The following is a 14936-nucleotide window of genomic DNA, read 5'->3' as shown; positions in this document are numbered from 1 at the left end:
GTGGGGTCATCACTGTCCCGGGGTCATCACTGCCCCGGGACTGTGGGGTCATCACTGCCCCGGGAGTGTGGGGTCATCACTGTCCTGGGGGTGTGGGGTCATCACTGTCCCGGGGGTGTGGGGTCATCACTGCCCCGGGAGTGTGGGGTCATCACCGCCCCGGGGGTGTGGGGTCATCACTGCCCCGGGGGTGTGGGGTCATCACTGCCCCGGGGGTGTGGGGTCATCACTGCCCCGGGGGTGTGGGGTCATCACTGCCCCGGGAGTGTGGGGTCATCACTGTCCCGGGAGTGTGGGGTCATCACTGCCCCGGGAGTGTGGGGTCATCACTGTCCCGGGGGTGTGGGGTCATCACTGTCCCGGGGGTGTGGTGTCATCACTGCCCCGGGAGTGTGGGGTCATCACTGCCCCGGGGGTGTGGGGTCATCCCTGCCCTGGGGGTGTGGGGTCATCACTGCCCCGGGGGTGTGGGGTCATCCCTGCCCCGGGGGTGTGGGGTCATCACTGTCCCGGGGGTGTGGGGTCATCACTGCCCCGGGAGTGTGCGGTCATCACTGTCCCGGGGGTGTGGGGTCATCACTGTCCCGGGGGTCATCACTGTCCCGGGGGTGTGGGGTCATCACTGCCCCGGGAGTGTGGGGTCATCACTGGTCCGGGGGTGTGGGGTCATCACTGTCCCGGGAGTGTGGGGTCATCACTGCCCCGGGGGTGTGGGGTCATCACTGTCCCGGGAGTGTGGGGTCATCCCTGCCCCGGGGGTGTGGGGTCATCACTGTCCCGGGAGTGTGGGGTCATCACTGTCCCGGGGGTCATCACTGTCCCGGGGGTGTGGGGTCATCACTGTCCCGGGGGTGTGGGGTCATCACTGTCCTGGGAGTGTGGGGTCATCACTGTCCCGGGGGTCATCACTGTCCCGGGGGTGTGGGGTCATCACTGTCCCGGGAGTGTGGGGTCATCACTGTCCCGGGAGTGTGGGGTCATCCCTGCCCCGGGGGTGTGGGGTCATCACTGTCCCGGGGGTCATCCCTGCCCCGGGGGTGTGGGGTCATCACTGTCCCGGGGGTGTGGGGTCATCACTGCCCCGGGGGTGTGGGGTCATCACTGTCCCGGGGGTCATCACTGTCCCGGGGGTGTGGGGTCATCACTGTCCCGGGAGTGTGGGGTCATCACTGTCCCGGGGGTGTGGGGTCATCACTGCCCCGGGGGTGTGGGGTCATCACTGTCCCGGGAGTCATCACTGTCCCGGGGGTGTGGGGTCATCACTGTCCCGGGGGTGTGGGGTCATCACTGTCCCGGGAGTGTGGGGTCATCACTGTCCCGGGGGTCATCACTGTCCCGGGAGTGTGGGGTCATCACTGTCCCGGGGGTGTGGGGTCATCACTGTCCCGGGAGTGTGGGGTCATCACTGTCCCGGGGGTGTGGGGTCATCACTGTCCCGGGAGTGTGGGGTCATCACTGTCCCGGGAGTGTGGGGTCATCACTGTCCCGGGAGTGTGGGGTCATCACTGTCCCGGGAGTGTGGGGTCATCACTGTCCCGGGGGGTTGGCGGTGGTCGTGATACCTGGACCTTTGGGGGTTATATGGAAGATTGCAAATACAGTAAAAAGCACTTGTACGTTGTTCTCTCCTCTCGTCTCTCTCGGGTATTTTTGTTCCGCTTGTTAATCTGACCCAGGACGACTCTGCGCTGGAGTGCAGCATTGTCGCTCGCTCGCTCTGTGTGCGCGCCTCTCCACTGAAGTGGGAGGGGCAGGTATCGCTATTTAACTAACCTCTTAACTTTTTGTCCTTTTGTTATCTGGAGTTTGTAGTCTTTTTTTGGTTTGTATAATGTTAATTCTGACACTTTCTTCCCCCCCTTCGAAAACAAGGTGCAAGAGAGCAAATGTGAAGCCAAACCCTGGCCCCCTGCCGTTGGAACCCTTTGTGGTGAGAAGAGCTAGTTAGCCACACACTGCGCACAATGCAGTGTCAGCAATCCCAAAGTATTAGAGCTTAGTTAGTCAGGGACAAAAATCACTGGTAATGAAAAGAGTCAACAAAACGCTCGCTCGCACACTTGAGATTCTTCGAGATGACTTCGACACCTAAGTATTATTATTTTATCCGTACGTAAGCTGCCAAAACGAATAATTCTTGAAGTAAAAGGTTTTATATTTTTTTAAAAACGCAAATTAATTTGGTGATTTGTACAGTTTCTTTGGCTAGGGTTATTTTTTTTTCTCTCTGTTAACTGACGTCTATTGATTCTGTTAGAGATTTTTCAGAGGGGGGGGGGGGGTGGTGGGCGGGGGGGGGTGAGCTAAACAAGGCAGGTGCCGGAAGCGCCATCACACGCGAGGATCATGGTTTTTTGAGACCCAACAGGGTACGCTCCCGATGAACCGGCCCCCCCCCCCCCCCGTCCTCGCTCGTTCCTGATTTCGGTGATTCCCCTTTCGGGCTGACCCCGTCCAGTCGAATGGGAGGCGTGGGGCTCGGCTGTCTCCTCCTCCTCCTCCTCCCCCCCCCCCCGGCGGTGGACCATTCGGCCCAGTCCTGCCTGTTCTGTCCCTCAGTCCAAGCCATCCTGATCGGAAGCTGCTTTTCCTTCCCTAGTCCTCAACGGCGTTGTCTCGATCTGCATGCTGGTTAGAATCCCCCCCCCCCCCCCCCACCCCTTCAGACAGGAACGAGGGCGGGGCTGTGACCTTAAACTGAGAGTTCAGACAAACGGGGACGAAATGGGGTTGCGGGGGTAACTTTTCAAACACTCTGGGAGTGTCGGAAATCTGAATCTTTTTTCCCACCCCCGGAAAAAAGTTTTGTCACGATGGAAACTTTGGAAATTGAAACTGTGCGTTCCCTGATTTGGGGATTGGGTTTGCTGGGGGAGCTGAGGTGGGTTAAATGGGTCTGAGGTGCCTGTTGGTCCAGTTGAATCCTAGCACGGGCTGGAAGGGCTGAATGGGCAGCCTCCTGTGTATCGTACTGCATGAGCAGCCCTGGAGTGGAGGCTCCCGACTGCAGGTTGAGACATTGACATTGGAGCGATAACTGTGAATAGTTTGTGCAGCAGCGGGAAGTGACTCGCTTTAGCACTGGGTGGGGGAGGATGTAGCAGTGTGGTCTCCATGGCCACACTGGGCAGCGAGGATGTAGCAGTCTGGTCTCCATGGCCACACTGGGCAGCGAGGAGTTAGCAGTCTGGTCTCCATGGCCACACTGGGCAGCGAGGAGTTAGCAGTCTGGTCTCCATGGCCACACTGGGCAGCGAGGATGTAGCAGTCTGGTCTCCATGGCCACACTGGGCAGCGAGGAGTTAGCAAGGGTATCATTTAATGCCATCGGGAGAGGAGTCAATATTGAAAATCCTCAAATTTCTGGGCCCCGGTTGAGTTGTTATCCTGCCTTGTTTAATCACTATCCCCTCTGGACAATCCCTGCTTGCTGCATGTATTCTATCAATCTTACTGCCAGATTTCTGCGTGCTGCAGGGTCTGATTGGCACTGACTACCGTTTATTTCTCCATTGAAGGTTCCGCTCTAAGTATCACCCGGATGAGGCTCTGAAGCGAAAGCAGGATGCTGACTATGGACTGCGCACGAGACTCAGTGTGTACTGCTACCTGATGGAGCACAGCTGGTTCGATGGGCTCTCGCTCGACATTGATAAGGCCAATATCATCATGAAGGCTTTAGACGCTGGTAAATGTTGGTTGTTACCTTGCTATATTTCTGTTGTCACCGCCTTCCCAGTCAGTTCCACATGCAGCACGGCCTATCAGCGGAAAGCTATGTCACCAGAGGCAGCCGCACTGTCAGAGGGACAGTACTGAGGGAGTGCCGCACTGTCACAGGGTCATTACTGAGGGAGCACCGCACTGTCAGAGGGTCAGTACTGAGGGAGTGCCGCACTGTCACAGGGTCAGTACTGAGGGAGTGCCGCACTGTCAGAGGGTCAGTACTGAGGGAGTGCCGCACTGTCAGAGGGTCAGTACTGAGGGAGTGCCGCACTGTCACAGGGTCAGTACTGAGGGAGTGCCGCACTGTCAGAGGGTCAGTACTGAGGGAGCGCCGCACTGTCAGAGGGTCAGTACTGAGTGAGTGCCGCACTGTCAGAGGGTCAGTACTGAGGGAGTGCCGCACTGTCAGAGGGTCAGTACTGAGGGAGTGCCGCACTGTCAGAGGGTCAGTACTGAGGGAGCGCCGCACTGTCAGAGGGTCAGTACTGAGGGTGTGCCGCACTGTCAGAGGGTCAGTACTGAGGGAGTGCCGCGCTGTCAGACGGTCAGGACTGAGAGAGTGCCGCACTGTCAGAGGGTCAGTACTGAGGGAGTGCAGCACTGTCAGAGGGTCAGTACTGAGGGAGTGCCGCACAGTCAGAGGGACAGTATTGAGGGAGTGCCGCACTGTCAGAGGGTCAGTACTGAGGGAGTGCCGCACTGTCAGAGGGTCAGTACTGAGGGAGTGCCGCACAGTCAGAGGGACAGTGTTGAGGGAGTGCCGCACTGTCAGAGGGTCAGTACGGAGGGAGTGCCGCACTGTCAGAGGGTCAGTACTGAGGGAGTGCCGCACTGTCAGAGGGTCAGTACTGAGGGAGAGCCAGTGCGGGTGTACAGTGCTGTACGCTCTGTGAGCCAGTGCGGGTGTACAGTGCTGTACGCTCTTGTGAGCCAGTGTGGGTGTATAGTGCTGTACGCTGTGTGAGCCAGTGTGGGTGTACAGTGCTGTACGCTGTGTGAGCCAGTGCGGGTGTACAGTGCTGTACGCTCTGTGAGCCAGTGCGGGTGTACAGTGCTGTACGCTCTGTGAGCCAGTGCGGGTGTACAGTGCTGTACGCTCTTGTGAGCCAGTGTGGGTGTATAGTGCTGTACGCTGTGTGAGCCAGTGTGGGTGTACAGTGCTGTACGCTGTGTGAGCCAGTGCGGGTGTACAGTGCTGTACGCTCTGTGAGCCAGTGCGGGTGTACAGTGCTGTACGCTCTGTGAGCCAGTGCGGGTGTACAGTGCTGTACGCTCTGTGAGCCAGTGCGGGTGTACAGTGCTGTACGCTCTGTGAGCCAGTGCGGGTGTACAGTGCTGTACGCTGTGTGAGCCAGTGTGGGTGTACAGTGCTGTACGCTGTGTGAGCCAGTGTGGGTGTACAGTGCTGTACGTTGTGTGAGCCAGTGCGGGTGTACAGTGCTGTACGCTCTGTGAGCCAGTGCGGGTGTACAGTGCTGTACGCTGTGTGAGCCAGTGTGGGTGTACAGTGCTGTACGCTCTGTGAGCCAGTGTGGGTGTACAGTGCTGTACGCTCTGTGAGCCAGTGCGGGTGTACAGTGCTGTACGTTCTGTGAGCCAGTGTGGGTGTACAGTGCTGTACGCTGTGTGAGCCAGTGTGGGTGTACAGTGCTGTACGCTCTGTGAGCCAGTGCGGGTGTACAGTGCTGTACGTTCTGTGAGCCAGTGTGGGTGTACAGTGCTGTATGCTCTGTGAGCCTGTGCGGGTGTACAGTGCTGTACGCTCTGTGAGCCAGCGCGGGTGTACAGTGCTGTACGCTCTGTGAGCCAGCGCGGGTGTACAGTGCTGTACGTTCTGTGAGCCAGTGCGGGTGTACAGTGCTGTACGTTCTGTGAGCCAGTGCGGGTGTACAGTGCTGTATGCTCTGTGAGCCTGTGCGGGTGTACAGTGCTGTACGCTCTGTGAGCCAGTGCGGGTGTACAGTGCTGTACGCTCTGTGAGCCAGCGGGGGTGTACAGTGCTGTACGTTCTGTGAGCCAGTGTGGGTGTACAGTGCTGTACGCTCTGTGAGCCTGTGCGGGTGTACAGTGCTGTACGCTCTGTGAGCCAGTGTGGGTGTACAGTGCTGTACGTTCTGTGAGCCAGTGCGGGTGTACAGTGCTGTACGTTCTGTGAGCCAGTGCGGGTGTACAGTGCTGTACGCTGTGTGAGCCAGTGCGGGTGTACAGTGCTGTACGCTGTGAGAGCCAGTGCGGGTGTACAGTGCTGTACGCTGTGTGAGCCAGTGCGGGTGTACAGTGCTGTACGCTCTGTGAGCCAGTGCGGGTGTACAATGCTGTGAGCGCCAGTGCGGGTGTACAGTGCTGTACGCTGTGTGAGCCAGTGCGGGTGTACAGTGCTGTACGCTGTGTGAGCCAGTGCGGGTGTACAGTACTGTACGCTGTGTGAGCCAGTGCGGGTGTACAGTACTGTACGCTGTGTGAGCCAGTGCGGGTGTACAGTGCTGTACGCTCTGTGAGCCAGTGCGGGTGTACAGTGCTGTACGCTGTGTGAGCCAGTGTGGGTGTACAGTGCTGTACGCTCTGTGAGCCAGTGTGGGTGTACAGTGCTGTACGCTGTGTGAGCCAGTGCGGGTGTACAATGCTGTACGCTCTGAGCCAGTGCCAGTGGACAGTGCTGTACGCTCTGAGCCAGTGCCAGTGGACAGTGCTGTACGCTGTGTGAGCCAGTGCGGGTGTACAGTGCTGTACGCTCTGTGAGCCAGTGTGGGTGTACAGTCCTGTACGCTCTGTGAGCCAGTGCGGGTGTACAGTGCTGTACGTTCTGTGAGCCAGTGCGGGTGTACAGTGCTGTACGCTGTGTGAGCCAGTGCGGGTGTACAGTACTGTACGCTGTGTGAGCCAGTGCGGGTGTACAGTGCTGTACGCTCTGTGAGCCAGTGCGGGTGTACAGTGCTGTACGCTGTGTGAGCCAGTGTGGGTGTACAGTGCTGTACGCTCTGTGAGCCAGTGTGGGTGTACAGTGCTGTACGCTGTGTGAGCCAGTGCGGGTGTACAATGCTGTACGCTCTGAGCCAGTGCCAGTGGACAGTGCTGTACGCTGTGTGAGCCAGTGTGGGTGTACAGTGCTGTACGCCCTGTGAGCCAGTGCGGGTGTACAGTGCTGTACGCTCTGTGAGCCAGTGTGGGTGTACAGTGCTGTACGCTCTGTGAGCCAGTGCGGGTGTACAGTGCTGTACGTTCTGTGAGCCAGTGTGGGTGTACAGTGCTGTACGCTGTGTGAGCCAGTGCGGGTGTACAGTGCTGTACGCTCTGTGAGCCAGTGTGGGTGTACAGTGCTGTACGCTCTGTGAGCCAGTGCGGGTGTACAGTGCTGTACGTTCTGTGAGCCAGTGCGGGTGTACAGTGCTGTACGCTGTGTGAGCCAGTGTGGGTGTACAGTGCTGTACGCTCTGTGAGCCAGTGTGGGTGTACAGTGCTGTACGCTGTGTGAGCCAGTGCGGGTGTACAATGCTGTACGCTCGAGCCAGTGCCAGTGGACAGTGCTGTACGCTGTGTGAGCCAGTGTGGGTGTACAGTGCTGTACGCCCTGTGAGCCAGTGCGGGTGTACAGTGCTGTACGCTCTGTGAGCCAGTGTGGGTGTACAGTGCTGTACGCCCTGTGAGCCAGTGCGGGTGTACAGTGCTGTACGCCCTGTGAGCCAGTGCGGGTGTAGGGTGCTGTACGCTCTGTGAGCCAGTGTGGGTGTACAGTGCTGTACGCTCTGTGAGCCAGTGCGGGTGTACAGTGCTGTACGCTCTGTGAGCCAGTGTGGGTGTACAGTGCTGTACGCTGTGTGAGCCAGTGTGGGTGTACAGTGCTGTACGCTGTATGAGCCAGTGCCAGTGGACAGTGCGATCCACACTGGTATCGGTTATAATGTGATCTTCTCAGTCGATGTGACCAAACCCTGATTGCATCTGCTTTTAAAATAAACGTCTCCTTGCTCCCTTTCCCGGCAGCTGTTATAAAGATGGAGGGCGGAACAGAAAACGATGTGAAAATCCTGGAGCTGGAGGACGAGGAGGAAAAGGCGGAAAAACTGGAGCTTGTGAAGAAGGAAGAAGCACGGATGCCGGAGCCGGACAAGAAGACTGCGGACAAGGACAAGGAGGAAGACAGCAAACAGGTCACTGGCGTTCGGTTATTCTTCTTGAAAGACGGCAAAGTAATTGCTGTAAAATATAACCCGGAGCTCACTGTGTAAACTAATCTCCTCCCTGAACCAGGTGGAAAACACTGAGCCGCCTGAGGAGGAGAAGAAGGAACAAGAAGAAGAGAAGAAGTTGAAAGAGTCGCCGGAGGAAGAGGAGAAGGGAGAGGAGGGGGAGGAGAAGGAGGAGGTTGAACAGTCCGAGCCAGCCAAAGAGAGCCCAGCGCCTGTGAAGGTGGGTGGTCCCATTAGTGTTGACAGTGAAATACTGGGGTGGGGTATTCAGGGGATTACGGGGTGCTGCTCGGGAGCACGAGATCCTGGCTAGTTCCCAGACCGGCCTGGGTCAGGACATTCTCAACTGCTCTCGCTAACCGAGCAAAAAGTGTTTGGTACGGGAGCGTGTCTGCAGAGCGAGGGTGTTTGATACGGGAGCGTGTCTGCAGAGCGAGGGTGTTTGATACGGGAACGTGTCTGCAGAGTGACGGTGTTTGATACGGGAGCGTGTCTGCAGAGTGAGGGTGTTTGATACGGGAGCGTGTCTGCAGAGCGAGGGTGTTTGATACGGGAGTCTGTCTGCAGAGTGAGGGTGTTTGATACGGGAGCGTGTCTGCAGAGTGAGGGTGTTTGATACGGGAACGTGTCTGCAGAGTGAGGGTGTTTGATACGGGAGCGTGTCTGCAGAGTGAGGGTGTTTGATACGGGAGCGTGTCTGCAGAGTGAGGGTGTTTGATAATGGAGCCTGTCTGCAGAGTGACGGTGTTTGATACGGGAGCCTGTCTGCAGAGTGACGGTGTTTGGTACGGGAGCGTGTCTGCAGAGTGACGGTGTTTGATACGGGAGCGTGTCTGCAGAGCGAGGGTGTTTGATACGGGAGCGTGTCTGCAGAGTGACGGTGTTTGATACGGGAGCCTGTCTGCAGAGTGACGGTGTTTGATACGGGAGCGTGTCTGCAGAGTGAGGGTGTTTGATACGGGAGCGTGTCTGCAGAGTGAGGGAGTTTGATACGGGAGCGTGTCTGCAGAGTGAGGGTGTTTGATAATGGAGCCTGTCTGCAGAGTGACGGTGTTTGATACGGGAGCCTGTCTGCAGAGTGACGGTGTTTGGTACGGGAGCGTGTCTGCAGAGTGACGGTGTTTGATACGGGAGCGTGTCTGCAGAGCGAGGGTGTTTGATACGGGAGCGTGTCTGCAGAGTGACGGTGTTTGATACGGGAGCCTGTCTGCAGAGTGACGGTGTTTGATACGGGAGCGTGTCTGCAGAGTGACGGTGTTTGATACGGGAGTCTGTCTGCAGGGTGAGGGTGTTTGATACGGGAGTCTGTCTGCAGAGTGAGGGTGTTTGATACGGGAGCTTGTCTGCAGAGTGACGGTGTTTGATACGGGAGCGTGTCTGCAGAGCGAGGGTGTTTGATACGGGAGCGTGTCTGCAGAGTGACGGTGTTTGATACGGGAGCGTGTCTGCAGAGTGACGGTGTTTGATACGGGAGCCTGTCTGCAGAGTGACGGTGTTTGATACGGGAGCGTGTCTGCAGAGAGAGTGTGTTTGATACAGGAGCGTGTCTGCAGAGTGACGGTGTTTGATACGGGAGCCTGTCTGCAGAGTGAGGGTGTTTGATACGGGAGCGTGTCTGCAGAGTGACGGTGTTTGATACGGGAGCGTGTCTGCAGAGTGAGGGTGTTTGATACGGGAGCTTGTCTGCAGAGTGACGGTGTTTGATACGGGAGTGTGTCTGCAGAGTGAGGGTGTTTGATACGGGAGCGTGTCTGCAGAGTGAGGGTGTTTGATACGGGAGTCTGTCTGCAGAGTGAGGGTGTTTGATACGGGAGCGTGTCTGCAGAGTGAGGGTGTTTGATACGGGAGTCTGTCTGCAGGGTGAGGGTGTTTGATACGGGAGTCTGTCTGCAGAGTGAGGGTGTTTGATACGAGAGCTTGTCTGCAGAGTGAGGGTGTTTGATACGGGAGTCTGTCTGCAGGGTGAGGGTGTTTGATACGGGAGTCTGTCTGCAGAGTGAGGGTGTTTGATACGGGAGCGTGTCTGCAGAGTGAGGGTGTTTGATACGGGAGTCTGTCTGCAGAGTGACGGTGTTTGATACGGGAGCGTGTCTGCAGAGTGAGGGTGTTTGATACGGGAGTCTGTCTGCAGAGTGAGGGTGTTTGATACGGGAGCTTGTCTGCAGAGTGAGGGTGTTTGATACGGGAGTCTGTCTGCAGGGTGAGGGTGTTTGATACGGGAGTCTGTCTGCAGAGTGAGGGTGTTTGATACGGGAGCTTGTCTGCAGAGTCACGGTGTTTGATACGGGAGTCTGTCTGCAGAGTGACGGTGTTTGATACGGGAGCGTGTCTGCAGAGTGACAGTGTTTGATACGGGAGCGTGTCTGCAGAGTGACGGTGTTTGATACGGGAGCCTGTCTGCAGAGTGAGGGTGTTCGATACGGGAGTCTGTCTGCAGAGTGAGGGTGTTTGATACGGGAGCGTGTCTGCAGAGCGAGGGTGTTTGATACGGGAGCGTGTCTGCAGAGTGACGGTGTTTGATACGGGAGTCTGTCTGCAGAGTGACGGTGTTTGATACGGGAGCGTGTCTGCAGAGTGAGGGTGTTTGATACGGGAGTCTGTCTGCAGAGTGAGGGTGTTTGATACGGGAGCTTGTCTGCAGAGTCACGGTGTTTGATACGGGAGTCTGTCTGCAGAGTGACGGTGTTTGATACGGGAGCGTGTCTGCAGAGTGACAGTGTTTGATACGGGAGTCTGTCTGCAGAGTGAGGGTGTTTGATACGGGAGCGTGTCTGCAGAGTGACGGTGTTTGATAAGGGAGTCTGTCTGCAGAGTGACGGTGTTTGATACGGGAGCGTGTCTGCAGAGTGACGGTGTTTGATACGGGAGCCTGTCTGCAGAGTGACGGTGTTTGATACGGGAGTCTGTCTGCAGAGTGAGGGTGTTTGATACGGGAGCCTGTCTGCAGAGTGACGGTGTTTGATACGGGAGTCTGTCCGCAGAGTGAGGGTGTTTGATACGGGAGCGTGTCTGCAGAGTGACGGTGTTTGATAAGGGAGTCTGTCTGCAGAGTGAGGGTGTTTGATACGGGAGCGTGTCTGCAGAGTGACGGTGTTTGATAAGGGAGTCTGTCTGCAGAGTGTCGGTGTTTGATACGGGAGCGTGTCTGCAGAGTGACGGTGTTTGATACGGGAGCCTGTCTGCAGAGTGACGGTGTTTGATACGGGAGTCTGTCTGCAGAGTGAGGGTGTTTGATACGGGAGCCTGTCTGCAGAGTGACGGTGTTTGATACGGGAGTCTGTCTGCAGAGTGAGAGTGTTTGATACGGGAGCGTGTCTGCAGAGTGACGGTGTTTGATACGGGAGCGTGTCTGCAGAGTGACGGTGTTTGATACGGGAGCGTGTCTGCAGAGTGACGGTGTTTGATACGGGAGCGTGTCTGCAGAGTGACGGTGTTTGATACGGGAGTCTGTCTGCAGAGTGAGGGTGTTTGATACGGGAGCGTGTCTGCAGAGTGAGGGTGTTTGATACGGGAGTCTGTCTGCAGAGTGACGGTGTTTGATACGGGAGCGTGTCTGCAGAGTGAGGGTGTTTGATACGGGAGTGTGTCTGCAGAGTGACGGTGTTTGATACGGGAGCGTGTCTGCAGAGTGACGGTGTTTGATACGGGAGCCAGTCTGCAGAGTGAGGGTGTTTGATACGGGAGCGTGTCTGCAGAGTGACGGTGTTTGATACGGGAGCGTGTCTGCAGAGTGAGGGTGTTTGATATGGGAGCCTGTCTGCAGAGTGACGGTGTTTGATACGGGAGCGTGTCTGCAGAGTGAGGGTGTTTGATACGGGAGCTTGTCTGCAGAGTGACGGTGTTTGATACGGGAGTCTGTCTGCAGAGTGACGGTGTTTGATACGGGAGCGTGTCTGCAGAGTGAGGGTGTTTGATACGGGAGTCTGTCTGCAGAGTGACGGTGTTTGATACGGGAGCGTGTCTGCAGAGTGACGGTGTTTGATACGGGAGCCTGTCTGCAGAGTGAGGGTGTTTGATACGGGAGTCTGTCTGCAGAGTGACGGTGTTTGATACGGGAGTCTGTCTGCAGAGTGACGGTGTTTGATACGGGAGCGTGTCTGCAGAGTGACGGTGTTTGATACGGGAGCGTGTCTGCAGAGTGACGGTGTTTGATACGGGAGTCTGTCTGCAGGGTGAGGGTGTTTGATACGGGAGTCTGTCTGCAGAGTGACGGTGTTTGATACGGGAGCTTGTCTGCAGAGTGACGGTGTTTGATACGGGAGTCTGTCTGCAGAGTGACGGTGTTTGATACGGGAGCGTGTCTGCAGAGTGAGGGTGTTTGATACGGGAGCTTGTCTGCAGAGTGACGGTGTTTGATACGGGAGTCTGTCTGCAGAGTGAGGGTGTTTGATACGGGAGCGTGTCTGCAGAGTGATGGTGTTTGATACGGGAGTCTGTCTGCAGAGTGACGGTGTTTGATACGGGAGTGTGTCTGCAGAGTGAGGGTGTTTGATACGGGAGCGTGTCTGCAGAGCGAGGGTGTTTGATACGGGAGCGTGTCTGCAGAGTGAGGGTGTTTGATACGGGAGCGTGTCTGCAGAGCGAGGGTGTTTGATACGTGAGTCTGTCTGCAGAGCGAGGGTGTTTGATACGGGAGTCTGTCTGCAGAGTGAGGGTGTTTGATACGGGAGCGTGTCTGCAGAGTGACGGTGTTTGATACGGGAGCGTGTCTGCAGAGTGAGGGTGTTTGATACGGGAGCGTGTCTGCAGAGCGAGGGTGTTTGATACGTGAGTCTGTCTGCAGAGCGAGGGTGTTTGATACGGGAGTCTGTCTGCAGAGTGAGGGTGTTTGATACGGGAGCGTGTCTGCAGAGTGACGGTGTTTGATACGGGAGTCTGTCTGCAGAGTGACGGTGTTTGATACGGGAGCGTGTCTGCAGAGTGAGGGTGTTTGATACGGGAGCGTGTCTGCAGAGCGAGGGTGTTTGATACGTGAGTCTGTCTGCAGAGCGAGGGTGTTTGATACGGGAGTCTGTCTGCAGAGTGAGGGTGTTTGATACGGGAGCGTGTCTGCAGAGTGACGGTGTTTGATACGGGAGTCTGTCTGCAGAGTGAGGGTGTTTGATACGGGAGTCTGTCTGCAGAGTGAGGGTGTTTGATACGGGAGCGTGTCTGCAGAGTGAGGGTGTTTGATACGGGAGCGTGTCTGCAGAGTGACGGTGTTTGATACGGGAGTCTGTCTGCAGAGTGACGGTGTTTGATACGGGAGCGTGTCTGCAGAGTGACGGTGTTTGATACGGGAGTGTGTCTGCAGAGTGACGGTGTTTGATACGTGAGTCTGTCTGCAGAGTGACGGTGTTTGATACGGGAGTCTGTCTGCAGAGTGACAGTGTTTGATACGGGAGCGTGTCTGCAGAGTGACGGTGTTTGATACGTGAGTCTGTCTGCAGAGTGACGGTGTTTGATACGGGAGTCTGTCTGCAGAGTGAGGGTGTTTGATACGGGAGCGTGTCTGCAGAGTGACGGTGTTTGATACGGGAGTCTGTCTGCAGAGTGACGGTGTTTGATACGGGAGTGTGTCTGCAGAGTGAGGGTGTTTGATACGGGAGCCTGTCTGCAGAGTGACGGTGTTTGATACGGGAGTCTGTCTGCAGAGTGAGGGTGTTTGATACGGGAGCGTGTCTGCAGAGTGACGGTGTTTGATACGGGAGCCTGTCTGCAGAGTGACGGTGTTTGGTACGGGAGCGTGTCTGCAGAGTGAGGGTGTTTGATACGGGAGCGTGTCTGCAGAGTGACGGTGTTTGATACGGGAGCCTGTCTGCAGAGTGACGGTGTTTGGTACGGGAGCGTGTCTGCAGAGTGAGGGTGTTTGATACGGGAGCGTGTCTGCAGAGTGAGGGTGTTTGATACGGGAGCGTGTCTGCAGAGTGAGGGTGTTTGATACGGGAGCGTGTCTGCAGAGTGACGGTGTTTGATACGGGAGCGTGTCTGCAGAGTGACGGTGTTTGATACGGGAGTCTGTCTGCAGAGTGAGGGTGTTTGATACGGGAGCCTGTCTGCAGAGTGACGGTGTTTGGTACGGGAGCGTGTCTGCAGAGCGAGGGTGTTTGATACGGGAGTCTGTCTGCAGAGTGAGGGTGTTTGATACGGGAGCCTGTCTGCAGAGTGACGGTGTTTGATACGGGAGTCTGTCTGCAGAGTGAGGGTGTTTGATACGGGAGCGTGTCTGCAGAGTGAGGGTGTTTGATACGGGAGCGTGTCTGCAGAGTGACGGTGTTTGATACGGGAGCGTGTCTGCAGAGTGACGGTGTTTGATACGGGAGCCTGTCTGCAGAGTGACGGTGTTTGATACGGGAGTCTGTCTGCAGAGTGAGGGTGTTTGATACGGGAGTGTGTCTGCAGAGTGACGGTGTTTGATACGGGAGTCTGTCTGCAGAGTGACGGTGTTTCATACGGGAGCGTGTCTGCAGAGTGACGGTGTTTGATACGGGAGTCTGTCTGCAGAGTGACGGTGTTTGATGCGGGAGCGTGTCTGCAGAGTGACGGTGTTTGATACGGGAGTCTGTCTGCAGAGTGACGGTGTTTGATACGTGAGTCTGTCTGCAGAGCGAGGTTGTTTGATACGGGAGCCTGTCTGCAGAGTGACGGTGTTTGATACGGGAGTCTGTCTGCAGAGTGACGGTGTTTGATACGGGAGCGTGCCTGCAGAGTGACGGTGTTTGATACGGGAGTGTGTCTGCAGAGTGACGGTGTTTGATACGGGAGCGTGTCCGCAGAGTGAGGGTGTTTGATACGGGAGCGTGTCTGCAGAGTGAGGGTGTTTGATAGGGGAGCCTGTCTGCAGAATGACGGTGTTTGATACGGGAGCCTGTCTGCAGAGTGACGGTGTTTGGTACGGGAGCGTGTCTGCAGAGTGAGGGTGTTTGATACGGGAGCGTGTCTGCAGAGTGACGGTGTTTGATACGGGAGCGTGTCTGCAGAGCGAGGGTGTTTGATACGGGAGTCTGTCTGCAGAGTGACGGTGTTTGATACGGGAGCGTGTCT

At 56.6% G+C, this 14936-nt stretch overlaps 1 protein-coding gene across 1 annotated transcript in view; it reads left to right on the top strand.

Moving 5' to 3' along the window:
• Positions 1–1511: 1511 nt before the first annotated feature.
• LOC140407317 (serrate RNA effector molecule homolog) overlaps positions 1512–14936 on the top strand; it is a gene marked incomplete at its 3' end in the record, with an annotated part of 39428 nt that continues 26003 nt past the window's right edge. Inside the window, 4 exon segments of the mRNA XM_072494903.1 lie at positions 1512–2092; positions 3519–3688; positions 7708–7874; positions 7975–8133. Coding sequence (XP_072351004.1) covers positions 2076–2092; positions 3519–3688; positions 7708–7874; positions 7975–8133 — 513 coding nt within the window.

Source organism: Scyliorhinus torazame, unplaced genomic scaffold (genome assembly GCF_047496885.1).
Source record: "Scyliorhinus torazame isolate Kashiwa2021f unplaced genomic scaffold, sScyTor2.1 scaffold_1452, whole genome shotgun sequence".
Lineage (NCBI taxonomy): Eukaryota > Metazoa > Chordata > Chondrichthyes > Carcharhiniformes > Scyliorhinidae > Scyliorhinus > Scyliorhinus torazame.
This window is presented reverse-complemented; position numbering and strand designations above follow the sequence as displayed.